The sequence below is a fragment of the Macrobrachium nipponense genome, chromosome 41 (assembly GCF_015104395.2).
Source record: "Macrobrachium nipponense isolate FS-2020 chromosome 41, ASM1510439v2, whole genome shotgun sequence".
Classification (NCBI taxonomy): Eukaryota; Metazoa; Arthropoda; class Malacostraca; order Decapoda; family Palaemonidae; genus Macrobrachium; species Macrobrachium nipponense.
In genome coordinates, this window is record NC_061102.1 from 11,990,945 (window position 1) to 12,018,444 (window position 27,500).

Here is a 27,500-nt window from a genome sequence, read left to right on the forward strand (position 1 = left end):
TAAACCTGAGCATTGCAACATAGCTTACATTTCTCTCTCTCGTTCTGACTCCCCAACAGAAAGAGCACTGCCCAAGAAGAATGGTGACATGTGAGCACTGCGAGCTGGAGATCACGGCCGCCGAACACGAGAAGCACAAGGAGTACTGTGAAGCTCGCACTGAGCGCTGCAAGGGATGCACCAAATACGTCCAAGTTCGTTACCTCCAGTTTCATTACGAGACGGATCACAAGTACTTAAAGCCGGAAGATAAAGGTATGGTTGGGCGATCAAGGAGAGAGAGAGAGGAGAGAGAGAGAGAGAGAGAGAGAGAGAGAGAAAGAGAGAGCTATTCTGTGGCTGTTATTGTAAGGGCACCATCATTTACAGAAGAATGGAAGGTCCTTTGCTTATGTGCTTTTCACCGCAACATTTATCATGAAAAATGGTTGTTAGTAAGATAGTATATTAAACTTTTCGATAATTTTATTAATTAGCTTATTGAATCTACGACCTCAGTTGATGAGTGAACTAGTCTATGCATCAATATACTCATCTATCTGTCTATTTATTTATCTGTCTACACAGGTAGATGAATAGATATACAGACATACAGAGACAGAAAAGTTTACAAATTAACCCCCTTATTCTTCTTCACACCAGCAAGAGCCGATGAGAATTCTGACGACGAGGGCTCTGAATGTCCAATCTGCCTTGGACCCGTGACCCTTCCGCTCGCCCTTGACTGCGGCCATGTCTTTTGCATGGTCTGCGTCAAGGGCATCGCCAACACAACTAAAAACTGCGCCATCTGCAGAAGAGATATCACACGTGACATGTTGATGGATATCAGGTAAGTTGAACTTATGATCTGACAGATGATCAAAACAAAAGAAGAGCAAATCCAATGTTATACGCAATAGAACCTGTATTCTGTGGATATTCACTAAGATTTCCATCCTTCATCTACCACTAGATTCTGCAGAGAAGAAGATATTATCAAGAATTACGTCAACAAACCCAGGGAAAAGAAGACGGTGCGAAGCCACAGTGTACCTAGCCGGGGCACTGGGCCAGGGGGTAGAAGACTTGTCCACCACACTACTGAGGATTATGATGGTAAAATAGAATAGTTTTTCTATAACTCAAGGTCATATTTTAAAGAATTTTGTCTCTGCTAAGCGTTTAATTGATCTGTTTATATACACTCTGTGGAAGTGTGTGAGTGCTTCGAAAAACTCACCTGTGAACAGTAGTCATCAAAACTCAGGAGTCTTAATGATGCATAGAGTACATATGTATAATCTTCCTCTCAAAAACTATGACAAGTATTTTTCTAGGAAGTTGTCAACTGAATACAAATGAGTCATATTATAACTGCACTTATAGCCTTTGGTTAATATATGTGGAAATATTTTTCATAAACTCCACCATTAGTTTTCTTGTGTTGTCTTGTAACATTTCACTACATCGTAAGAACGGCTTTGTACATAACTGTTCTACCAACTTTCTCATGAGCTGTCTTAATAATGTACCTCGTATCTACTGACAAAATCGCTAAGCTTTTTATTGTGGCTTATTAGCAATAGCTGATTATGTTGGCTTTTCCGTCTGCTTTCAGAGATGGTGTCAGCACTAATGTCCAGCCGCACCACCTCTCCATCCTACAGATACCAACGCCCGACCAACACCCACACTCCTCCGTCCTATACTCCTTACTCCTCCACAACTTCCTCTACCTCAGACTCCTGCAAGGATTCCTGCAAGGACTCTTGCAAAGATTCGACCGAGTCTTGCAAGGATTCCTTTCAGGATGATGACTGCTGCTGCTCTTCCAGCCGCTCTACATCCTCCGGTTCCCAAACAGCCACTACTAACAGCATTTCCAACGCTGCTTCAAGCAGTAGCACGAGCTCAACTTCAACTACTACTACCACGACTACTTCCACCCAAAGAGCATCTAGAGACTCTTTGTCTAGGACTGCCATTTCTTCTTCGCCTTATTCTGCTCCCGCTATTAGGTCCAGCTCTGCTTCACGAGCATTAACATCTTATTCCTCTAGGTCTAACGCTGCTACTACCAGCAGGACCTCTACATCATCAACTTCAACCCCTACTGTCACATCCACGAGCTCTTCGAGTGCTTCTACTGCTTCAACATCATCTGCCACGTCAACTTCCACTTCCTATTCATCTAGTGCTTCCTCTAATAAGACCTCTTGCACCTCTTCCACAGCCTCAGTATCCTCTTCCACCACGACCTCTTCGTATTCCTCTTCCTACTCTAATGGTGCTCGACCAAGAAGACCAACAACACTTGCCTTGGAGACAAATGCTGTTCTGGCCACTCTTGCAGCTCAGACTTCTAGTACACACTCCCGACTGAGCGGTAATGTATTTGTTATTGTTTAACTTATCTATATCATAATTAGTTCCAAAATTTGCCTTTTCAACAGTTAATTTTGACACAATATTTTTTATTTCCCTGAACTGAAAATCATTTACCACTGCAAGTAACAACTGACCAAATGAGCAAGACATCTATTGTAATCTATGTCACTTCTCAGTCTCCAAGATCAAAGTAGAGCATGAAGTTCTATTTCCTACAGGGAGCCGTAGTGCTGAGCCTCCAGTCAATGCAACACAAGAGCAATATGATCGATGGTTAGCTTTTCAACTTGCTAAAGCTGATGATGATCTCCCTCCTTCAGAATTCAACAGGAAGCATAAACCAACTTTCCGTCGATCCTTCTCTATGCCAGAAAGACCTGTGAGTACTATATCTTGTGGAATACTTTGAGCAATGCAAGATCATAACATGATGTACATATTAAATGTTGATAATATGTATTATTGTACTCTAAATAAATCTCAGTCACCAATGTTATACTGAAAATATAATCCAATGCTTTGCATAATAAAAAATGTCAATTTTCAGGAGAATGTATCAGAAAGCAGCAGTGGCAGTGATTCTGACTCAGATAGTCCATCATCAAGAGGGAGCTCTCGTCGGCCTCCTGCTTCACCACGAAATGCAACTACTACATCTTCATCTGCCTCCTCGTCAAGTAGGAGCACTCCCATTAGCAAATCTTCTAGCGATTCCAATGCCTCCTCAAGTAGTGGTACTGGAAGTAGCGGAAGTGCTTTAAGTACAGGAGCAAGGCCAAAGAGTTCTGGACTTAGGAAGCGAGTCTCATTCAAAGAAGATGCTGTAAGACCAGATAAACTTTTTGTATTCATTTTTACTTCTATCATTTTCTTCTACATCAGTTTGTTATATGCCTTATATTTTCACCATATGTTTCAAGTTATTATATTCTGTACCTTAACAGACAAAATCCTGCAGTCATATCTGATTATAACCTCATATTGCCTCTTTTCAGCCACCTATCCGACGCGAAGCTCCAGTTTTACTCCCCTGTGAATTTTGTGATGAGATGTTCCCAGAGCGAGATCTTATGCGACACCAAACAAGCTGTGAACAAAATGAGACACAGTTGCCTAGGGCTTCTCGCTTAGCCCAACTGGCAGCTGTTAACAACAGTTCTACATCCTCAGTTAATTTAGTATCATCAACATCAACATCAAATACCAGTGTGAGAGTAACCTCTGTCAGTGCCTCAACTGTGACAACTCAATCAACGACTACACAAAGTGCAACTGGCCATGCATCTCCCCCACCAAGAAGACGTCAGGGAAGAATGCCTACCCCAGTGTGCACACCCCCTCGGAAAGCTACAGTGTCCAGTACCTCTTCAGCAACAGAATCACCATCTGTTCCAGCAAGAAAAAGCCCTGCTCCTATTCCTAGGAGGAATACCGCTCAGAACAGAAATCAGGAGCTTCGAACTTCCAGCCCTCCACCAAGTTGTCCTTCATCAACTAGTCCACCACCCATGAGTCCTCCTCCAACCACCACAATCACGATAGTGGATCAGCCACCTACAGTTGTGGTATCTCCTAGCTTAAGCTCTGGTAGCAATCGGCCGTTTAGTGTTAGTCCAGCTTCAAGCACTTCTACAAACAGCAGTTCTGCCAGCAGTGGTTCGCTTAGCAGTAGCTCCACCACACCTTCAACAAGCAGTTCTGCATCTCCAGTACCCGTTAACATGCCACATCCAGACATTGCACCTCCAGATACTCCAACAACAGATGTCGAGCTTGAGTATGATGAAGATATACCTTTCAGCCGACCTCGTAAAGGTCGCCTCTTGTCTTCAGCTATTTTCTCGTGGCGTAGTATATCTGGAAGTGCAGCCACCAGACGTGGAGGTTATGCTCGCTCTAACACAGCTCCTCTTGAGGACACAAATACTGATGACTCACCCCAGCCTTTACAACCTGTAACAACAAGTAAATCAGCCACACAGCTGCCTTCACAACACAGTCCTGACACAGAATCATCATCCCCATATCCCATGATTTCAAGGTCTCCTTCGCCATCAAAAAGACACCTAAAACAAATCTCACACTCTCAAAATGAAACTGTAACAGAACCACAGGTAAAAGATATGTCTCCTCCACCAACGAACACCTCAGCACAAGAGCATTCTGAGACAGTTTTTATAAAAAATCCAAACAAATACAAAGCTCCTCCACCACCACCACAGCTGCCTTCACAAAGCTCTTCACTGCCACCTATAAAATCAGGTATTCCTTTACATAGTCATAGCACATCAACTACTTCATCACCACCAACAGTTACAAATGCGAATGAGAAGAACCAGCTAAATACCTCGTCAACGAAAGAAAATGTCACCCAAAATGATGGTGCCAAGAGCCAGTCACAAGACAAAAATGGATTCATCAGGTTCGACAGCAAGCCTATGATGAACAGCTTTGCACCGAGAGAAGCTGAGCTCCGTATCAACTGCGAGTTCTGCAAACAAGTATTCACACCAGAGAAATTTCGATCCCATCAGGTAAGCAACTGTGTAGTTTTCTAGCGCAGATGCATAAGATGGCATACATATTTCCAAACGAACAAAAATATCAATTATACATTCAGAAGTAATGGACATTATCCATTTAGTTCTGCGTTGGACAAGTGGTTTTTGCACTTGGCTACCAGTTCGGTGGCCCAAAGTTCGGTTCTTGGCTCTGCCAACGTGGAAACAGAAGAATTTATTTCCGGTGATGGAAATCAAATTCTCTGTATAATGTGGTTCGGATCCTAAATAAGCTGTATGTCCCGTTGCTAGATTACCACCAATTGCTTCCTAGTCACGTAAAAATATCTAATCGTTCGGGCCAGCCCCAGGAGAGCTGATCATCAGTTCTGCAGTCTGGCAAAACTAAGATATACTTAACTCAATGACATTATCCTAAAATGCCTTTTCCAAGCTTGTAAAATTTCACTGTTATTTCAGACTGTGTGTGAGGCTGCACTACGGCCAGTTTCTAGAAGAGCTGCAACGCCAGTGGATCAGCCCCCGCCACAGAAAAGCAAGAGCCCCATCCCAGCTAAACATAATAAAGGACCTGCACCCGCACCACCTCCACCTCAAGCCCCAGCTGAATCCACTCCAGCAGAGTGCCCAGCCAAAGACCCTGTCAATAAACGCTTAGAGAGGTATGCATTCGAACTAACATTTTCATTAAAGAAATCTTTTCTCTGTTTGATGATGTTCAAACCAGTGGAGAAATGTAAGCATGTGTTGTAACAATATTGCTCTAAAGAGGTAAAAAAAATATATATTTGACAACTCCCTGGTTCCGACGCACAGATCCCACTCTGTCAAGGACGAACGTTCTACCTACCGAGTGACTCGGCGTCTGGAAAGAGCCTCCAGCATCAAGGAGTCGAGAACCACAAGCAGCTACATTGACAAAAGCAGCTTCAGCAGATGGGGATCGAGAGACTGCGTCTACAGCAATGGCATAGACTCTCCAACATCTTACTCGTCTACAGGATGGAGTGGAAGCACAAGTAACCTCTTTGGAGGCTGGGCAGGCAGTGGAAGTCATGCCTGGTCTTCTCACCTCAGTATGGTTCGAGATGACTTGAGACACAGAGCTGCTACTTCGTCTATCAACGCTCTTTCACAAGGTTTGTCTTAAGTGCATCGAGATATTGGGTACACACTGATAAACTATGTAGACAAAACGTAAACAAGGTTACTGGTTCATCTTTTCAGTTTCTAGATAATATAAAGTATCTCTTATCAAACTTAGTTTGAACGAAATTCAAATGAAGTTTGAACATTCTAAATTCGTCTTTAAACTTTGAACTACCGTTCACAGTTTACAGACAGAAGGGTAACTAGTTTGGTGTATTAATGTTAAGACAAATGTTTAGGATTTATGAAACATTTTCAGAGGATATGAGGACACCAGTGAACTGTACTAATCTTTTAGGCATTACTGGAAGTTTATGGCCAAATCTAAAAGTGTTTTCTTTTGCCAATAAATTCATCTTTTCCTAGAGAGACAGGGGTATCTGGGAAAAGGCAATTGCTCAAGAGGTGAATTGTTATATTTCAATTTACTTAAAGTGTGCATTTTCAGTTCTCCTCAAAATGCAGCATGAAAAAATAACATATCAAAGTACTCGGGCTTCCAAGAGTCAAGCCATTTACGTGGAAAGATTTCGTGTGTCCAAATCAAATTCCATTATAGTTTCCTAAATGTTATTTGCCTCTGCAGTGAAATTGCATAGTCTGTCAAGTGCAGTAAATATATACCTCACTGTTCATGTTTTATTGCGTTAAATTTTGATCAGTAAGGGCACTTCAAACAGCTCTGAGTCGTTAGTTAGTCAAGGAGCCCACAGAAAAGAAGAGGTGATCACACCAAATGTTAGAAAAACATCCTCCCGTGGCGATGTAGACTTCAGTCCACAAACCAGTTCTGAAACCACATGACATATAATCCAGTCCTCCAAAGATAATCTGACAAGCACCGTTGCATGCGGATTAGTCGTGCACACAACTACCCTGATCTACTGCTTCCCAACAGCTCCTGGTCGTATTTTAGCAGAGAGACCCAGTAACCTTAATTTTCTTCCAGATAATGGGGGTGACTCAGATAATGGAGGGGAAAATGAAGTAGAAACAGAGGGGAATGGTAGAGATAGGAGTAGATCCAGATACAACAGCTGCAACTCCCTCTTGGTTGAAGTGCGAGCTGCGCTCAACAAGACCACACCCGGCCACTTCGCTGTCGACTCTGGTAATTTTTGGCAGTGACCCTTTGATTGTGGACCACCCCCTACAAGGTTATGGAACTTTCCTGCAACTGCCCACACACACATACCCAACACCCAACCCACACCTCTGCTTCTCCCAAACCTCCATAATATGTGCATCGTTTTGCAAAGGAAGCTGTCTTTAATAACCATTCTTCGTCTGATGGCCTACATGTCTCTTACAGTCTTCCCTCAGTATAACCTGATGAAGAAAGTTTTGCCCTCAACGACCCATTGAATGAGGAGATTGGGTCTTTATTTCCCTGCTGCTGACGCAATAATCCAGTAAAGTGAAAGAAGCCTCTCATCCGAACAGGTCCTCAACGTGCAGTACTCTGCATGTTGCACTAAAATGCGAATCTTATTACAGTTTGAATATAATTTTGACAAGCTGTGGAACTGATGCTGAGCCAGAGACAAAAAATCAGAACAAAATAAGAGAAGAAAACAAAATCTACATCATCTGATGAGTCAATTTAACTATTACTCAAGTTATGTCTCCCTGAAACAACTATAAATAATTTATATTATGGGCCTGATGTACGTGCTTGATGTTTTGAAAAGGACAATTTTTTACCCTAATATAAATGAGGTTCTTTTTATAAACATGGCACTCATGCAAAGGTACACAGATACAAAATAAAAAAAAGGATAGAAAATAAAATAAGTTTCAGTAGACAGGAGCGGAGATGGGAAAAGTATTTATAACATTGCGTGTTTGTTTCACTCGTCTGAAACATCCAAAACATCAAACTCGAACTGAAAATGAAAACGAGACGAGCCAGAACCCGCGAACATTAAGCCAAACTAATCGAGCAAAACACATCTGGAAGTTAATTCGTCTTAATGACTGCGTAAAAACGCGGTAATCGCCCCGAACCCACAGGATTTAGATGCAATACGACGTAAGAAATTACGTAGGAGAATCCTAATCCTCCCAGGTCAGTTGAAGACTCAAAGCAAAAGTGATTAAGATTATTCCCCGAATTTTTTTTCTTCTTCTTCTTCTTATTGGTTTCATAATTTCGAAAATTACCGACGCTGGCGTCATCGGCTATTTCGATAAACAATGGAAGGATTTTTCTTTATCAAAAAAAAAAAAAAAATAAAAATAAATAAATAAAAAGATAAGGCAGGAAATCACAGCACGATTTTTGGGAAAAGAGGTCGTAAACTAAAAACAAATAAAATTATATATTTGAACGAAGAAAGAGAATTATTATGATAATATAGAACTGTCAAGAACACTATAGGTTGAACCATAGATGGAAAGCGGTATGCTCTAGTATTTGTTTAGATTTTGGGACTCTTCCTGTGACACCTGCTATCTTGACTCCTCGTAGAGGGTGTGGATTTAGGATTTAGGAACCCAGTACATAACAAACTTTAAAGCATATGAACGTGGGGTGGGGGGGGGGGATGGGGGGTGGGGGGTGAGAGACTTACCTCACTGTGAGATTTCTAGTAATTCACCTTATAAAGGGTGTGGATTTAGGAACCCCCCTATGTACATAACAAAACTTTTAAAGAAGCATATGAACGTTGGTGGCGGGGGGTCGTGGTGTGGGGGATGTTACCTCACCGTGAGTATATAGTGAAGATTTTTAGATTTTTTTGAGTTTTCCATCATCCGCAAGCATATTGCTTGAAGACGTGGGAACGTGAGATGGTGATCTGTACATTTTCACATTAAAAAAGCCCCCATGACAATTTCCAGACACCGAAAATAAAATATAAATTGTCCGTCTATAAACGTCAAGATAAAGAGAACAGAGTTTCCACATTCTCAGAAATCCTTTGCGTTCTGGGATATCATTCTGGGATCTCAGGATCATGAAACGCTCATTCTGGGATTCCAGATTTTCAAGGAATGGAAGAACAGCAGCTCCAGAGATCATTTTTTACATTCGGATATCAGTTTAATGATGTCCTTTAATAAACATTTGCATTTTTTTTCTTCCCAAGGCGGAGCGAGATATCGTGAGCGAAGCAGCAGCCGAACCAGACCTGCCTCCATGTATAGCATGAGGTAAGCACAGAGAGAGAGAGAGAGAGAGAGAGAGAGAGAGAGAGAGAGAGAGAGAGAACACACACCCACACACACAGAGGAGAGAGAGAGGGAGAGAGAGAGAACACACACCGAGGAGAGAGAGAGAGAGAGAGAGAGTAGAGAGAGAGAAACACACACAGAGAGAGAGAGAGGGAGAGAGAGAGAAAACACACAGAGGAGAGAGAGAGAGAGAGAGAGAGAGAGAGAGAGAGAGAGAGAGAGAGAGAGAGTATAAATGACATATAGTAAAAAACAAACCTTTTGCAAATCCCTTTGCATTCCAAGGACAAAGTCATTTTGTTTAAAAAAAATCCACAATTATATGTTCAAATATATTTCTATGTAAAAAACAAAGACTTTCGAACCCTGATGAGGAACACTGTTCAGGTGTTAGGAAGTCTTTGTTTATTACATATAAATATATCTTCATATGTAATTGTGGATTTTTTTAACAATTTGTTCTTCACGAGACTGTGAAATTTTGAACGATAAATTCATGATCACAATACCAGGCCCAATGCTCTTCCCTGTTTCACATTGCTCTCCATATACTATGAATAAAACGCTCAAGAACACAAGTGCACAAATAAAGTGAAAAAAATACGCCCTTGTAATGCTGTACTAAACAATTGGAATTTCAGATAAAAATCTTATTTTCTCTAGATTACTCAAGAGGGGTTATAGTATAATGTAGTCGGGTACACATAAACTATATATTTATATTGTTTAATGCCATTTGTTTCTTCACTTGCAGCAGTGGAGGTTGGGGATCTATGTTTGATCTCAGTTCCCCATCCCGCACCTTCAACATCTCAGATGCATTCTCCACAGCATCCCTGGCATCGAAGGTAAGCTAGCATCGACTTAGTACACTATAGAAGATTCACATCAACCGTGCATTTGATGTGTAGGCCAGTCCCTTAAGACGCTCCTGATTGGCTGTTGATAAGGCAATCACAGGGCTGGAAACTCTCAGTCTCTCTCGAGCGTTCACATAGGCAGGACTTATGTTCCACCTCTCCTGAGGGATACTTTTGAAAGACGTATTCCTTAGGAGAGGTGGAACATGAATCCTACCCATGTGAACTCTCTCTCGAGAGAGACTGTGAGTTTCCAGGACGGTGACTGGCTTATCAACAGCCAAGCAGGAGCGTCGTAAGGGACTGGCCTAGACATCAAATGCACGGTTGATGTGAATCTACTATAGTAATTGAAGCACAAAAATCATCTTCACTTATCTCCTCACTCTTTATTTTCTCAGCATAGCTTCTCATTCACGAGTTAGCTTAAGTCACTGTCGCCTAAATCAGTAACAAGAGTATGTTTGCTCTCGAGATGATAATGATTGACTTCTTCTTCTTCTTTTTCTTATTCTGCTTTTGCAAGAAGAGTTTTTAACCAGCGCCTGGTAGTTCCTGGACACAAGCCACTTTTTTGCGAATCAGGTACACTTTTTACCTCATCAACATTGATCTGGTCACAACATTTAAACATTCCTTTCGAAGGTAAAGGCAAAAAGAGAGTAAATTTATGCCGATTATTCCTCCTTGAATAGACTTTGTGGTAGATTGTCGATTCATTTATTAGCTGTTATGTGGCTCCACGCGACAAGGCCTTTGACGGCTGAATAAATGAGTGTTGTCCGTTAAACACGAAAGTAATCCTCAAACATAGCAATCAAATAGTGGCTCGCGAACAGGAACTCTCACATAGCTATCACTAGATGACTTCTTTTCCTTTTATTGAATTGAATTTTCCTCGATGTTTATCTTTTCATATGAATATATTCTTATACTTAAATATCCACTGATGACGAGATGAAAATATAAAAATATGATGTTAAGCTTATTTCGGTTTTACGAAATACCTCAAATAGCTCTGCTAAAATACTGCTGTGCAAGAACCAAATGTTTATCCGTATGTTTATTTTCTCTTTGTAACAGAAATTGTAAAGGGAAACAGACTGAGTATTTAGTTGTCATAAGATTTTAAACGAATGGTGATGTCATGGCAAAATCACTACTCCTATTTGTGGCATTTATACAAACATGATAAAAGTGACCAGTAGACTCCCTCTCCCTCTTTTTCGCCATCTACCTATCTATTGATCTATTTACCTATCCATCGATTCATATAGATAGATATTTAGACAAATGGACGAAGAGAGAGAGAGAGAGAGAGAGAGAGAGAGATGCCATATACAATACACCTATCTTCAGTCGAAGAGAGAGAGAGAGAGAGAGAGAGAGAGAGAGAGAGAGAAGCATATGCAATCACACATCTTCAGTCGGAGAGAGAGAGAGAGAGAGAGAGAGAGAGAGAGAGAGAGAGAGAGAATGACATATGCAATCACCTATCTTCAGTCAGAGAGAGAGAGAGAGAGAGAGAGAGAGAGAGAGAGAGAGAGAGAATGACATATGGAATCACCTATCTTCAGTCGGAGAGAGAGAGAGAGAGAGAGAGAGAGAGCGAGAGATGCATATGCACACCTGAGAGAGAGAGAGAGAGAGAGAGAGAGATGCCATATGCAATCACCTATCTTCAGTCCTTATTTACACCTCATGCAACTTATCATCAAAAAACGACAAAAGTCTATATGTCAAGGAACTTGCCAGACGCTTCCCTGTCAGTCAGCTATTACAGCAACCAGTAACATTTCAATTCTGAAAGTGGAACATGTTGCAAAATTAAATATATATTTCATAAAATTATGCATAACTTTAGTTAATCATAATACATCAAAAGGAACCTAACTGTTACAACTTTACTGGGTAAACCTTGGCACCAAATCAGAAATATAAACCAAGAACGCTGTAACGATTTTAGACCCCGAAATAAGCTTAATTAATAAACTATAAAACCTGAGCTGCTAAACAGACGTACGTACACACGTTTCAATAAAGGGAACCTGACCAAAGCTCTGATAATGATTTATATATATCACTCTTTTCATTTGCCATAACCCCACCCCCCATTATTTATTTTTTCTTTCATGCTTTGCATGCATCACAAACCACCGATTGACCTGCATCTTTTTTTTGTATGTTTCAGAGGCGGTACATCCGATAGATGTCTTAACCCAACTGCCGAGCATGTGGCCAACAATTTTAAGTTTGTGAGTAAGGCTTCTCGTCTCAATGCTCTTCAGCTTTCCTTCCTTTAACAGCAACAAGTCACACTAAGCTGCGAAATGGTCCCATGGTCTAAACGCTTCTTCACTAATGTAACCCAAACACTTCATCGTCTTCATTTTCGATCAGAAATGGTTGCACTAGAGTAGATTCACATCAGCCGCGCATTTGATGTCCAGGCCAGTCCCTTACGACGCTTCTGATTGGCTGTTGATAAGCCAATGACAGGGCTGGAAGCTCTCAGTCTCTCTCTCTCGAGAGAGCTCACATAGGCAGGATGTATGTTCCACCTCCCCTGAGGGATACTTTTGTAAGACGTATCCCTCAGGAGAGTAGGGACATACATCCTACCCATGTGAACTCTCTCGAGAGACTGAGAGTTTCCAGCCTAGAGATTGGCTTATCAACAGCAGCCAATCAGGAGCGTCGTAAGGGACTGGCCTAGCCATCAAATGCACGGCTGATGTGAATCTACTACAGTACCCTCTTAGTTTTCTTAAAGATACTTTAATATATACACTTTTATATATACGTGTTGTAAACACATCAGTAAGGGTGCAGCCTTAAGTGAAGCATGTTATAAACATGTCGGCAAAGGTGAGTCCACAGTACAGTAAATCATGTATATAAAAACATCAGTAAGGGTGCAGTATGTCAAACACGTTAGTACGAGTGCGACCACAACAGTGAAACATGTCATATACACACATATCTGTAAGGGAGCGTCCACACTAAGGTAAACAAGTTGAAAACATGTTAATGACTTATTTGTTGACTCATCTGCATACAGCCAAAATGAAATCACTAAAACCTATTTCGCATGCCGGATAAGGGTAAGAATAGAACCAGTAGCAAATAACCTGTAGAAAAAAAACTTCTGGTTGAAACCGATTCTTCTCTTTCTCTTTAAAATTTTCCTCTTCGACAAAACAAGGTAGATGCAAAAATAAAGTTCACGCTGCTGCTCTGGATTCATAAAGCCTAGTAAACGAACAAAACTCTAAAAACTTTTGTCATTACAACTTCCAGTCTCTATAGGACAGCTGCCAGGACGCGAATTAGTCCAGAATATTAAAAAAAAAAAAAAAAAAGTTGAAATGTCATCATTGGAAAAAGTACGAGTGAGAAGTCTAATTTTGAGAGGTAAGAAATCAGTGCAGGCAGTGAGGGAAACGTGACGTTTGTTTATTCATTTCTTTATCCTGTTTCTAAGTCATGTAAAGATATCTAATTTCTTATTCTCTGGAGGCATGCGGTGTATGACCTAATCGCTATTCCACGATTTTCTAAATCAAATAAGTTCAAAGTCATTGTATTTAGTCTAAAGTCCTTATGAGTCTTGAAATGATACTCAAGCCAATGATTAAAACTAATGTGTACGTTAGGATAATCATACCATTCCTTAATGTCATATCGCAGACAACTGAGAACATTGAAAAATATCGATAAATAAATATGACCAGCTTAAATTATCTCGCTTGAACAATCTTTATCGAAGCAATTCATTTAACAACACAAAGAACCACACAATATGACAATGTACAACTTCACGAAAAGCCACCAAGAGCAAGCGAAATCATCTTTTGTCACGAACAAAGCACATAGTTAGTTAGTTATCTTATTGACAAAAAATATACAATTATGAGTACAAATTTGTCCACAAAGAGACATAATACTTGTTCTCGCAAGTACACGGCCTACAAAGAAAAAATACATAAAAAAAATATAACTTCATGCGCAAATAACATAAGCCCATAAGACAATCAAAAACGAAAAAAAGGGACTTACTACAGAGAAAAAACGTCGTCACATCACTATCCAGTATCAAGTCCTAACACACATAATGCTTGAAAAAAAAGGAAAAGTTCATTTGAAGAAAAACATAAAACAGAAGACATACACACAGTCTGGAGTCAGGACACAAACACACACACAAAATCCGACAAAAAAGCTCACAGAAGAGAGAGCCCGGAGTGCAAAAAACCTCAGGCAGAATCTCAAGCAGTCATTAATTTTCGATTAGAGAGGCAGCCCCGTCACCCAGGAATGACAACAATAAATGGCACAGTGCCACATAAAGCTGCAATCAGTGCCATAATGAGCTGGACACACGGAATACTGTAGTCAGACCAAAAAAAAACCAATCTCACAAGAAAAGAATAATAATAACGCCCGTAATTCATTCACGAAGAAATTGCACATTTTCTTATTTTTCTGTGTTAATAATAGAAATGTATTAAGGTTAAAAAGATGATCCTTCGGTCTAATTTATTACCCATAATCTCCCCTGACAAAGAACGTGACCTGATGATGCTGTAGTTACGAGGTTGGTAGCGAATTATTTCTTATTATTGTGATAATTAGAAGCACTGCTGCCTTTCAACTTAAAAAACTTTCTGTCATCAGAAAACATTGCAGGTTCATATAAATACATATATACTAAATACACACACACACACACACACATATATATATTATATATATACATATGTATATATATATAATATATATATATATATATAATATATATATATATATATATATATATATATATATATATATATATATATATATATATATAGATATGTATGTATAGGATGTCCATATAAAGTCCCAGTACCATTCGGGGCAATAAATACTTGTAATGGTACTTAGGACTTTATGGACCCCAGTGTATATATATATATATATATATATATATATATATATATGATATATATATATATATACTAATATATATAGTATATATATTCATATATAATAAGACTCATCAAGAACTTGTCAATACCACGCCAAACAAACACACATTGCGCCACTCGCCTCCTTCTTGCCCTCACTTGCTGAGCCCCTGCCTTTCTTAAGCCTCTGTCACGTCATCTATGCAGCAGTTTCAAGGTCTGCCTCTCTTTCTTTGCAGCAAGATTTGTAGAGGATTCCCTAGTGCGATATCTGTTGTAATTTAGATATATTACTGTTCAATACCCAGTATTTTAGCTCCTGGGCTGTACGTAGCATACTTGTCATTCTTTCTAAGGTGTTTATGTCTGCCAATTATTTTTTTTGTACCTGATGCCTCTTACAAATAAAAATATCCCGGAAGAGGTTGTCCCCAGTCTTGAACAAAACTTCATAAACTAGGCATTTCTAGACCAACCCTTTTACCACCAGTAAAGAAACTACAGCAGTCTCTTTTCTCCTTTTGCAGCCTCCGAAGAAGTCACCAAAGAAGTACAGAGCACCTCAACCTCCGAAAAAGCCTACTTGACCTCGCCTTGACCCGTAGGCTTGTGGAAGACGATGTAAATACTTTCGCTTCAACCGCTGTCCTATCACTATGAAGGACAGTCGTAGTATTGTGTGTGGCAATTATGGATTGATACGAAATGCCTATGGGCACGTTTTGACCGACAAGATGATATGATATGATGCTGATCTACGACCTGAGAGATTTCTGACGCGCCAAGCGTCTGTACCTACGTAGAGATCACTGTAGATTACTGTAGATGGACCAGTAATCATGATACAAATGTGACTATTAACCTCGAGCAATGACGTAAACAAGATTACCTATATTGACTTATCGACTCACAAATGAAGAGAAGTACTTGAATGGAAAAAGGTTGTGACAACTTCTTCTGACACCACTGCTTTTTTGAAAATACTGATAGGTTTAGCAAGGAGCAATGGAGGGTCCTTTTCGATCTGAAACCTTGGTGTTTCATTCTTGTTTCTAATGAAAGTATGACTTCAAACGTAACTTTTATAGGATCTTCTCAGAAAGTTCCATTATCAACAAGAATCTGATGTGAATGTCCTCCATCTCTGAATGATGAATGATTTTACATAAAAGAGGTAGTGTGGATTATGACTTAGAAACTACATACAATGGTGTTTTGAACCTATAGTTTAAATGCCTTTTTGTGTAGTAATATATAGAATCTGATTCCTACTTTCAATAAGTGGGAAAAAACTGTTTCCCCATATACCTGCCAAGTCCCTTCAAAAGAAAAATATCCCCAGACATAAATTCCTTGAACAAGTGTGGAGATGCATATGTCTGGAAAGTGTTGCTTTTATAATTTAAAAAAAGAGGAAGAGAGGAAGTGACTTTTCCCTTCCTCTCCTTCCTCAATGCTCATCTGTGTGTATCCTGCACCTTTCGTTTGAATGACAAAGATGTGACCCGTAAGTCAAAGACATACCTCACATCCCGTTTCCACCACTGCCACTAAGTCTTTTCACTGCCAATCATAATCATTTTGCTCTGTTGCTCGTGTTGAGGTTTGATTACCCTCTCCCCTCACCCCATCACCACACCTTTTTATACTGCAGTTTTGTTACCCCTGCAATCAGCAGCAAGCTTGGGCATATGTGCCCCACGTAGTGTTTTGCCTAAAGTTAAGAGATGAAATCCTTCCGTGTTATACTGGATGCACCTTTGGCTCAACTGGGTCACAAACGTTGAAGGCTATATTTCATGGCAGCCCAAGAGTGACTTCAAAGCGAGCTTTAGTTTCGTAAATTTAGGACACTGTGGAATAATATGCCATGCTTATCTTAGTCCATATCTTTGGGAATGATTATTACAAGATGCTCTTTTATCCTAAACACAGATGGTCCCCTTGAAAGACTACGCTGCCAGTGTATTCTTGATAAGGGGTACTCATCTGATCCTACACATACAATGCTACGCAGAATTATCCTCAATGGATAATGTTACTAGCTAAAACTATTTCTTTATCCCACTTCATAAGAGAAAATGCTGAAAAAAATGACTTACGGTGAAATCCTCATACAGGATGCACTGACAGAATGCGAAGAGGCGCGTATCATTAAACGTGTCAAATTATTTATAAAATAATTTAACGCTTTTAGGATCATGAGAACAGATTACAAAGTATCTCATCTATTAGTAAATGCATTTTGAAATGAGGGTTTTAACTAAAAGTGACAGGAAATCCTATTCTGTAGCCCTACTGAACTACTGCATGCTAAGTGACCGATACTTCACCGAGACTAGGAAATGATATTTAGAATACTGTGACTGTCAAAATACTAAGCTGTTTACCGTATGGCGTTTACCAATGGAGTAATGATACGTGTTACTAGTAAAGCTTGCTAACACAACTCCAAATACCAACTTCTGACATTTTACACATGAATTTAGTGTTCAATACTTCTTCATTAGACAATATCAACACGACTTTACAGCCATCTGGAGATTGCTATAAGCCCGATGCAAGAACCGTGAATAGATAGATCGTGAATTACTTTAACAATAATGATAATGAGGTTATTTTCCCCACAACTGCATTATTTCGATAATGCAAGCTCTTTCGTTTTTCTTTCTTTCACAATGAGTGACTATTTTCAAACACTGCCAGTGTTCCTCGTGGCAACTTCGTAATGGTGGCTCGTCTTTTTTTTTTTTGTACATAACTATATCATGTGTATATGTATATATATAAAATGAAAGATAAACATTATGTTTGAATTACAGTTACCTCAGGTACTGTTAATTTAAAAGAGCATTCCATATGTAACGACGGAGCAGGTTCGCTAAATTTCAGTCGAATTGGACGTCAAGTTTTTTGTCAAGGTCTGAGGAAATTCCACGTGAAGGACATTTGATGGTCTACTGATTGATTGAAATATTAATCTAAAGTATTTCGAATTTCAGCCAAGAACTGCCTTCGAACTTACACCTGGAATGAGTTGTATATTCTTTTTGTGATTCTTTTTTTCCAAGTCGATGAGGAAGACTTTTTCCCCTTGTTACGTGTGAATTGCTGTAATACACTAACTGTACAGGTTCTCTATTTCGAGAGGAAATCCAAAATACTTGGGTCTTGGAGGGTACTTTAGATTAAAATCTGACCCAAAGATTTATCAAATGATAGCTCTTTTACCCCCTTCGATTTCAAGAGTGCGTCAGTGATGTTCAGATGTTTTCTGAGTTCAAGAATTGGGAAACCTAAACAAGAAACATGTTTTGAAACAATGAATAAGTTTTTATCATAGTGTTCAGCTAATGGCTTGAGTATCTGTTTGATTTTTAGGTATTTATTGAATGGTAAGGGTATCAGAAGTCGAAATAAAATTGATAAACGGTATATCAACCAAACCTTCGCGCACTTGCTTGGAAAACGGCTCGAACGAAACTGCTCCTGCATATCTGAGTCCAGTTTCATCTGCTGCAAACGTTTCTTTTGAAATCTAAGCTGTCTGTAGTCGTCTATACCAGGAAATCGTTGGGGAAAAAAAGAGCTCTGGGGCGTAGGAGAAGAAGAGAGGGAAAATGCAAGTCCTTTATCAAACGTGTGAAATTGGGATGCGTCAGCCGAGTGAACGCAGGGCATCTCAGAGGAGTGAGGACCTCCCTCATTTGTTGTGGTCCTTACGAATCCTGTGTTATTTTGTGGCTCACTCGTTAATGTAATTACTGAAAAAAATATGTTTGTGAATGACTTTTTTTATATAGGAATTTCTACTGTGATAAATATATAGATGAGCTGACACTGGATTGTTTTATTCAGCCTTGTTTCGCGAATCTTTTTTTGTCCTAGAGATACTTTGCAAAGAAAGAAGGAAATTCCTGTACTTATTGTACTTCATACATATCACTGGGCTTACAATATATTGTATCTTCCAAGAACTGATCTTCTACACTACACAAGCAATATTTATAAAAAAAATTAATTCAACTTTCCTTTACCCACGATAACTTTATTGTAAACAAAGTTGTTTTGCCAAATGATGTGATAATTTCCTATCGAAGGATACCTCACATGTTCGCCTCATCAAGACGAAATTTAACGCAACAGTTTTTCACAAAAGGAATAAGTAAATCAGAAAATTATTACCCTGACGAGAAAGAGGTATAATGCACGTTGGAAAATTCAGACCTTGCATCTGACCAAAGATATTGGAAATACGACTTCCAAAAAAAAAAACTTTATATTTCTGTGAAACAAACAATTAATATAAAGGGTATGAATTTGCAGACAACTGAAACCCATACAATAACGACGGTAATTGATTTCTGTTCGGGGAGAACCCACAAATGGGTAAAAAGTGACCCATACAGAATAGTTTTAGGAAGAAGAAAGTTTAGACAACCTCATCTCTCTCTCTCTCTCTCTCTCTCTCTCTCTCTCTCTCTCTCTCTCTCTCTATATATATATATATATATATATGTGTGTGTGTGTGTGTGTGTGTGTGTGTGTATGTGTATGTGTGTATACACATAGACACCCATAAATATATATATTTATATATCGCTATATATATGTGTATATATATATATATATACATATATATATATATATATATATACGATATCTATTATAGATATATATATATATATATAGATACATATATATATGTACACACACACACACACACACATATATATATTATATCTATATAGATATATATATATATATATATATATATATATATATATATATATATATATATATATGTATATATCTAATAAAAGGAGCCCATAAAATCACCAAAATACAGAGAAAATACTATGTTCCAGAGACTGCTGTCTCTCTCTTCAGGTAGATGATTCATCTACCATTCATCTACCTGAAGAGACAGACAGCGGTCTCTGAAATATAAGTATTTTCTCTCTATATTTTGATGTTTTTATGGGGTCCTTTTAGATGGAATTCTGTTGTAACAGAACATTTTTCAGTTACACACACACACACACACACACACACACACACACACACACATACACACACAGCACTATATATATATACGTATATATATATATATATATAATATATATATATATAGTATATACATATTATATACATAATATATATAATTATATATATATATATATATATATATATATATATATATTATATATAATATATATATATATATATATATATTGAACCCTAACCTTAGACTGACCTAGTGATAAGACTCAACTCATTAAACGCTCTAACTATCTTCAGAAACCTCCAATAAATAACATCCAAAGGACCTTTTCCACTAGAAATGGAATCCAGCAGGTGTGTTGATGGGGGAAGGGGGCCGGGAAGGGCGGGGGAAGCTATCCAATAGGTAAACATGCATAAGTGTTGATATTAAATAAAATTGCTTATTTTCTCGAGCTCAATCTAACATCTGGTTGTTTGACTCACATCACCTGGGACGCCCATACCAGCTAGCCCCCCCGCCCCCCCCCTCCCCGCCCAACATGGTAGACTGTATTATTATTATTATTATTTTATTATTATTATTATTGTTATTATTATTATTATTATCATTATTATTATTTCAATAGTTGATTTAATGTATATATATATATATATATATACTATATATATATATATATAATATATATATGTGTGTGTGTGTGTGTGTGTGTGTGTGTGTGTGTGCATATTTATATATTATATACCAATATTTATATGTATTGTACTGGTAATCTTCATAGGCACGAAGATATGTAAATTTAAAAATCCAACAGTTTCGTCCTCCACTCGACCTCCTCTTGGAGCGTTTAGTAATTTTTCTGAGCCAAAACTTTTCCTTTTCCCATGTGGAAAACAATTATATGTATATATACATATACGTAAAACATTTCTTCGTAGTAAGAAAAACCTGTATAGCAGACAATCACCGAGATATGCTTAAAAGAAGAAGGCAGAAACCTTCAAGATAAAAAATAACAAATCTATTTAACTATCTGGCACTCTGCTGCCTTAGAACACACACGTGTCACACAGGTAGATCGCCGAACACATGTAGAGGTTCAGCATTCACCGGCACCTGCATCAGGTGGGTTACACCTGACATCAGATAAAGAGAGGAGAGGAGGGAGAGGGGAGATGAGAGAGAGGAGACGGAGGAAGGAGAGGAGAGAGAGAGAGAGAGAGAGAGAGGGACAGTTATATATTCGACGTGCGATGTGAATGTGCCTCCCCTCTTCATGCGTAGTCTTGGTGAAATTTGTAGGTATGGAAAGATTGATAAATATAAATGATGTGAATATAGAGGTTATTGATGATTTATGGAATGTTGGTAACACTGAAATGTTTCCGCCTTTATGATTTTAACTAATCGTCCTTTTGTTTAAATGTACTATTGTGCAGTGCAGTCCTTCTATTTATACCTGCGAAGCTTAGAATATTGTACAGTATAGTGCAGTCATTTTGTTAATGCCTGTGAAGCTTAGAATATTGTACAGTATAGTGCAGTTCTGTAGTTTATGCCTGTGAAGCTTAGAATATTGTACAGTTCTTTTGTTTATACCTGCGAATCTTAGAATATTTTAGAGCTGTATCGTGCATTCCGACGCTAACTTGTTTTCTGAGTTATCGAAGTGGCACACACAACTTGCACCGGATGTTTACCAGATAATACGACGTCGCGTAGAGATGTGGGTGTTTTCGTGTGAGGTTGGTGACGTTCCTTGATTCAAGAAGTTCTAAATCATTCTTAATGTCATGTGTGAGTTATATTCTGCATCTTACGAGTGACGTTGAGGTTAAGGCCGTTCGAACCAGCGTTCGGGTCTTGGGATTTGGAAGGAGTGGAAGGTCAAGGAGTGTTGTGATAAGTTGTAGACTGCTTTGTGAATGAACTGTAGTGATTCTAGCTTTACTTCGTCTTTTTGTCGTGGAACTTTCGTGTGTTCGAAGAACGATTGCTGGGATGAAACGACTGGTGGGAAGAAGAAGCAGATAAGGTGGACAGATTCGTTAGTTTGGTTCGACCAGACACCAATTTACTTTCTCGAGTTTTCTGACACAAGTGTGGCTGTATTGGTCTGTTTTTCAACTGTTTGCGGTTTCTGAAAGATATTATTTGCTTTTATTTATCGCATTGTTGCTTGTAATTTCATCTAGGAATATTTTCAGTGCAAAGGTATTACGAAATTAATCTTTTATTCGTCGTGTTTTTGGTTGTTCGTTGTCATTGAAATATTTTCAGTGTAAAGATATTCCTATAAAAAGAGAAAATGGTTTCTTATCTTGAGGGCGTCTAACACGCAGGCCTATCATTTCGTAATATCTTCCAACATTAAACCAGGAATAGCTTGAGAACATTTGAGTCATTAAGCAACATTATTTTCTCTCTACTTTTTCTAAAATTAAAGCATTCGGTATTCATGTTTTCTTAACTTGAGGATGTACAACAGGCAGGACTATCATTTCGTATAATCTCTAGTATTAATCCACAACTAGGTCATAACATTTGAATAATGAAACAACGTTATTTCCTTTCTAATCCCCAAACGTTAAAACATTCTGTTGATATCACCTACATCACCGAATCCTCAAACCAGATTCAGAAGAGTGAGAGAGAAAAAAAATGAAAACAAATTGCCGAGATTTCCAGGAAAGGACTTCCATCCATCCTGACTAAATTAGAGAACTCTTTCAGACTCCTACGATAAAAGTTGCTATCGGATCGTTGCGGAAGATGAGTACGATAACCCAAGACCATCAACGCACGATAGCCTGGAGTTCCGTGGTCACTTTCAGATAGATTGCGAGTTTTATGCTTCGCTTCAAGACGTTAATGGGAGATTTCCAATGATTTTATTTTTTTGTTCATTTGGTCTTTTGGGGGGTTGTTAGGTGTCTTAACTGGACTTTTAGCTGGGTCGTTGAACTGCTTCTTGAAAAAAGCGATTTCTTATTTAGTGCACGCATTATCTGATATTTCATCTTGGCCAGCAGTAAAGGTGAGAAATCAAATAAAAAAAATATATAAAATTTGGCTTGACCACAAAGTACAGGATCCTTATAACAGGAACAAGGCTCAATATGTCCTTAAGGAAACTCTCTAATTTAAGAACTATGGATCTAACAAACTCACTTTGAAGTCTAAAACACTGAGAGCTGTTGGCGTTTGTCATGCTTTCTTAATTTCTAATCGTTTCATATAGTAAGGAGTGCTGCCTGTGCTTGTATACCTGTGAATACTTAATTTTCAGGGTTGAGTTTATTGTCACAGTAGATTCGGAGAATTATAGATGTGTCTGTCTCTGTGGGATTGGACACAGAAAGAGCATTAGGAGATGGTCGGATTGCTCCTCCCAAATCTCACACGCAAGCACACACACACAAACGCACACACACACACAAACGAACACCAAAAGGTCTCGTCTTCCCAGTGCATCAGTTTTGTCTCTTTCAAAATCTCAGCGATTTCTGGCTGTCGAGAGACCTACCTTTGGCCAAGTTTTCTTTCAAAATCTATGTACAAGTCTTTCAATATTCATGTGTAAAAGAGACGGACAAACAATCGACATAGACAGAAGTTCTGACACCCTCTCTTCTTTTTCTCTTATTTCATTTGCAACAAACCACTACAGAGAGAGAGAGAGAGAGAGAGAGAGAGAGAGAGAGGAGAGAGAGAGCAAATCACACACGAACGGAGGCACAGGAGACGACCTATAACATGAATTAAAAGAGAGAGATAGACTATAAGACAGGAGAGAGAGAGAGAGAGAGAGAGAGAGAGAGAGAGAGAGAGAGAGGACGCCCCCCATAAAATGAGATATGGCACTGGAGCCAGATATAAAACACGAAATTCTCCAAATTCTTCGCAGTTTAACCGCCTTCTAGTGAGTGCCGCTCCCTACCCCTCCAACCCCCCTCCCCCCTAAACCCTGGGGATGATGGGGGTCTTGATAGAGACTCCTCCCCCAAACCCAAATTGATCAAATATTGACTCAGAAAACATCGCCAGACCTCCGAGGACCTTTAAGGATTCGGGTTTTATTTTTATGGTAAGAGCCTGGATTGAAGTAGTACTTGTCCTCCCGTTGGAAATCAAACGGGATTTGTTTTAGAAGGCGGGTGGCGGGGACAGGGGTGGGGGGTGGGGGGGGGGGGGTGGGGGGTGCGGTGGGGGGAGGGGTTTGAGTGCGCGCACGAGCGTGTTCTCGAGGAACTTTCGAAGATAACTGGTTTTGTATTTGTTTGTCCTCTAGTGTTTTTTTGGTCTCTCTCGCTGCGTCGTTTGTTAACTGCATCAAAAATCTTTCGAAGTTCGTTGCTTTTTTGTTACTAGAGAGTTTCTCTCTCTCTTTCTCTCTCTCTCTCTACTGTGCTTTCTCTCTCTCTCTCTCTCTCTCTCTCTCTCTCTCTGCTGTGTTTTTCTTATAAAATCCTGGGTTGCTTTATAAACTGACGTACTGCATCACGAAACTCTCTCCTTCTCTCTTTCCCTGTGTGTGTGTCCCTATAAATACCAGGAATACTTTATAAACTGCATCAAGAACCTTTGAAAGGTTACCAGAGAGTTTTCTCTCGCTAGCTTTATTTTTTAAAATTATAAATACCTGGCTTCTTTTATAAACTGCAATTACAGCGACAACATGTTCAAAACATTTAAACAATTAAAACAATTTCATGCGTAAATGGGGATGTATGCAAAATTTGTCAAGCAATGGTTTTTTTTCTTTTTTTTTCTTTGTGGGTAGGGTTCAGGTATAATATTTTGGTACAATTCCTGAACGACGTCAGGAATATGATTGAATCCCAAGAGTTATTAAGTTCCATTCGTCCTTGATATATACCTCCAGCTTGAATTTTAGATTCTATTACATATCTATCAAATGTCAATATGTTCCTCTCATCATTTTGATTAACCTTTGAGTTACAATCATCTCTGTATCCTAAACTGGCAGATTTAGGCGTCCGTCGCCCGTGAATGCCCTCAAAAGACTGACGGTTTTTTTTAAGTGATGTCACGGTATTAATTAACTGCCATCCTTGAACGCAAATATGAAATGCTTACGAAGAATCTCCTGGATATTATTAATACTGCCTTTTTCTGTGTGAGTTAGCCCTGGATGGCGATTTTTTTTTATTCTAGCTTAATCTAGGGGCAGCTCTTTTCAGTAGAAGACAATCTGTATACAATACACACACATACATACATATATACATGTAAATGCTTAAAAATCACAGTAAATGCGCGTGACTTCATTAAATAAGCGAATACCTAGGGTATTCGCTTATTATACGTATATATATATACTATATATATATATATATATATATATATATATATATATATATATATATATATAGGTATATAAGCGAATACCCTAGGTATTCGCTTATTTAATGAAGTCACGCGCATTTACTGTGATTTTTAAGCATTTACATGTATATATGTATGTATGTATGTGTGTATTGTATACAGATTGTCTTCTACTGAAAAGAGGAAACATGTCTGCCCCTAGATTAAGCTAGAATAAAAAAAATCGCCATCCAGGGCTAACTAACACAGAAAAAGGCAGTATTAATAATATCCAGGAGATTCTTCGTAAGCATTTCATATTTGCGTTCAGGGATAGCAGTTAATTAACGCCGTGACATCACTTAAAAAAAACCGTCAGTCTTTTGAGGGCATTCACGGGCGACGGACGCCTAAATCTGCCAGTTTAGGATGCAGAGATGATTGTAACTCAAAGGTTAATCAAAATGATGAGAGGAACATATTGACATTTGACAGATATGTAATAGAATTTAAAATTCAAGCTGGAGGTATATATCAAGGACGAATGGAACTTTATAACTCTTGGGATTCAATCATATATATATATATATATATATATATATATATATATATATATATATATATATATATATATATACAACAAATGTCAGTTTGTTGTACAATTTTCAATTTTATCTTTTTATCCTCTTTGTATTCTTAATGTTTTCTTCTTTTGTAGAGAGAGAGAGAGAGAGAGAGAGAGAGAGAGAACTATAATGGTTATGGTTATTACCTCAGTGAGGTTAATATGCCACGCTGATATATTGCTCCCTTAATTCGACCAAGCCTTGTACCTAGAAGATTTTATGCAAGGCCAAGAAACTAATTATCATATTACGCAAGCGTTAATATCATAGACATAATAATAATAATAATAATAATAATAATAATAATAATAATAATAATAAAATAATAATAATAATAATAATAATAATAATAATAATAATAATAATATGATAAAACCGGTACTTTCAGAACAACCTTTTACAGCTACGCAGTTTTCGTAAACAAAACAAAACAGCTCGTGTGCTTCAAAACATAATTATTAAAATCACGTAGCGTGACTTTTTCATTATGGTGTTGCATAATTGTCGTATATTGTACTCCACTCTTTGCCATAGGCCTAAAAGACGAATTCTATTTCGTTCTTGGAGATTATTATCACTGAGAAACAAATCCACAGTTATGTAAATGTAGATATATTTAAATTCAAAACTTTAAGGATAGCTTTCGGGAATTTGTTCGGTTCCCCTTATCAATCAGATTGGAAAGGGCAACCGAACAGATTCCCGAAAGCTATCCTTGCAGTTTTAAATTTTGATATATGTATATTTTCATAACTGTGGATTTGTTTCTCAATTTGAAGACTCGTGCTACTAATGAGGATTTATTATTATTATTATTATTATTATTATTATTATTATTATTATTATTATTATTATTATTATTACTCAGATGATGAGCCCTGTTCACATGCAACAAGCACACCACATGGTCCATTGCCTTTAAATTCAAGCTCCCAGAGAATATTATGGTGTTCATTCGAAAGAGATAATAAGTGATGGGGAATGCAGAGAGAAGAGATCACTTAATGAAAATAAATAGCTTATCAAGTTAATGAATTATAGAAAAAACATTATTTCTTGCTGCTCTAGTGTCTTTCCTGTTCATCTAATGATAACTCAGTTAAATTGTCATTAAAATAACTGTGGTTGTTCATTGTCTGCAACAAACATAATCTGAGTCTTGATAACATTCACCATCAACTTTCTTTTGTTTTTTGTAACTGTTGATTAGGATTTCATGTGTTCTGTCATCTGGTATTTAATTTGTATTGTGGATTCTGTCGTCTGTGAGTTATTTTTTTTAATGGATTGTCACATATTTGTTGATTTTTATTATGACTTCTGTCTTCTGTTCATTAATTTTTTACAGATTCTATCTCCTGTTAGTTAATATTCTTAGGGATTCTGTTTTCGGTTAATTAATTTTTAATGGATTCTGTTTTCTGTTAATGAATATTCTTAGGGATTCTATCTTCATTTAATTGATTTCATTATGGATTCTGTCTTCTGTTAATCAATATTCTTAGGGATTCTGT

The 27,500-nt window shown here is 38.2% G+C and overlaps 3 protein-coding genes across 9 annotated transcripts in view; 2 read left to right on the plus strand and 1 right to left on the minus strand.

Moving 5' to 3' along the window:
* The window catches only part of LOC135212504 (uncharacterized), a 106,938-nt gene extending 88,071 nt beyond the window's left edge, over nt 1–18,867 (plus strand). Inside the window, exons 4-17 of one of the 4 annotated variants that reach the window (XM_064246000.1) lie at nt 60–255; nt 643–832; nt 956–1,098; nt 1,601–2,368; nt 2,589–2,749; nt 2,918–3,193; nt 3,366–4,904; nt 5,352–5,554; nt 5,709–6,031; nt 6,991–7,152; nt 9,134–9,197; nt 9,973–10,066; nt 12,270–12,333; nt 15,555–18,867. In XM_064246000.1, coding sequence (XP_064102070.1) covers nt 60–255; nt 643–832; nt 956–1,098; nt 1,601–2,368; nt 2,589–2,749; nt 2,918–3,193; nt 3,366–4,904; nt 5,352–5,554; nt 5,709–6,031; nt 6,991–7,152; nt 9,134–9,197; nt 9,973–10,066; nt 12,270–12,287 — 4,137 coding nt within the window. In that variant the 3' untranslated portion in view covers nt 12,288–12,333; nt 15,555–18,867. The remainder of the gene's footprint in view (nt 1–59; nt 256–642; nt 833–955; nt 1,099–1,600; nt 2,369–2,588; nt 2,750–2,917; nt 3,194–3,365; nt 4,905–5,351; nt 5,555–5,708; nt 6,032–6,990; nt 7,153–9,133; nt 9,198–9,972; nt 10,067–12,269; nt 12,334–15,554) is intronic. The other 3 variants (XM_064245999.1, XM_064246002.1, XM_064246001.1) reach the window with 3 other exon arrangements.
* Nucleotides 1–27,500, minus strand: part of LOC135212505 (syntaxin-1A-like) — a 397,641-nt gene that overhangs the window by 244,820 nt on the left and 125,321 nt on the right. The window lies entirely within an intron of this gene.
* The window catches only part of LOC135212503 (uncharacterized), a 15,971-nt gene continuing 9,721 nt past the window's right edge, over nt 21,251–27,500 (plus strand). The window contains exon 1 of one of the 4 annotated variants that reach the window (XM_064245994.1): nt 21,251–21,334. The gene's annotated coding sequence lies outside the window, so the exon portion shown is untranslated. Of the gene's footprint in view, nt 21,335–21,631; nt 21,830–21,924; nt 22,068–27,500 lie in introns of those variants that run through there. The other 3 variants (XM_064245995.1, XM_064245996.1, XM_064245997.1) reach the window with 3 other exon arrangements.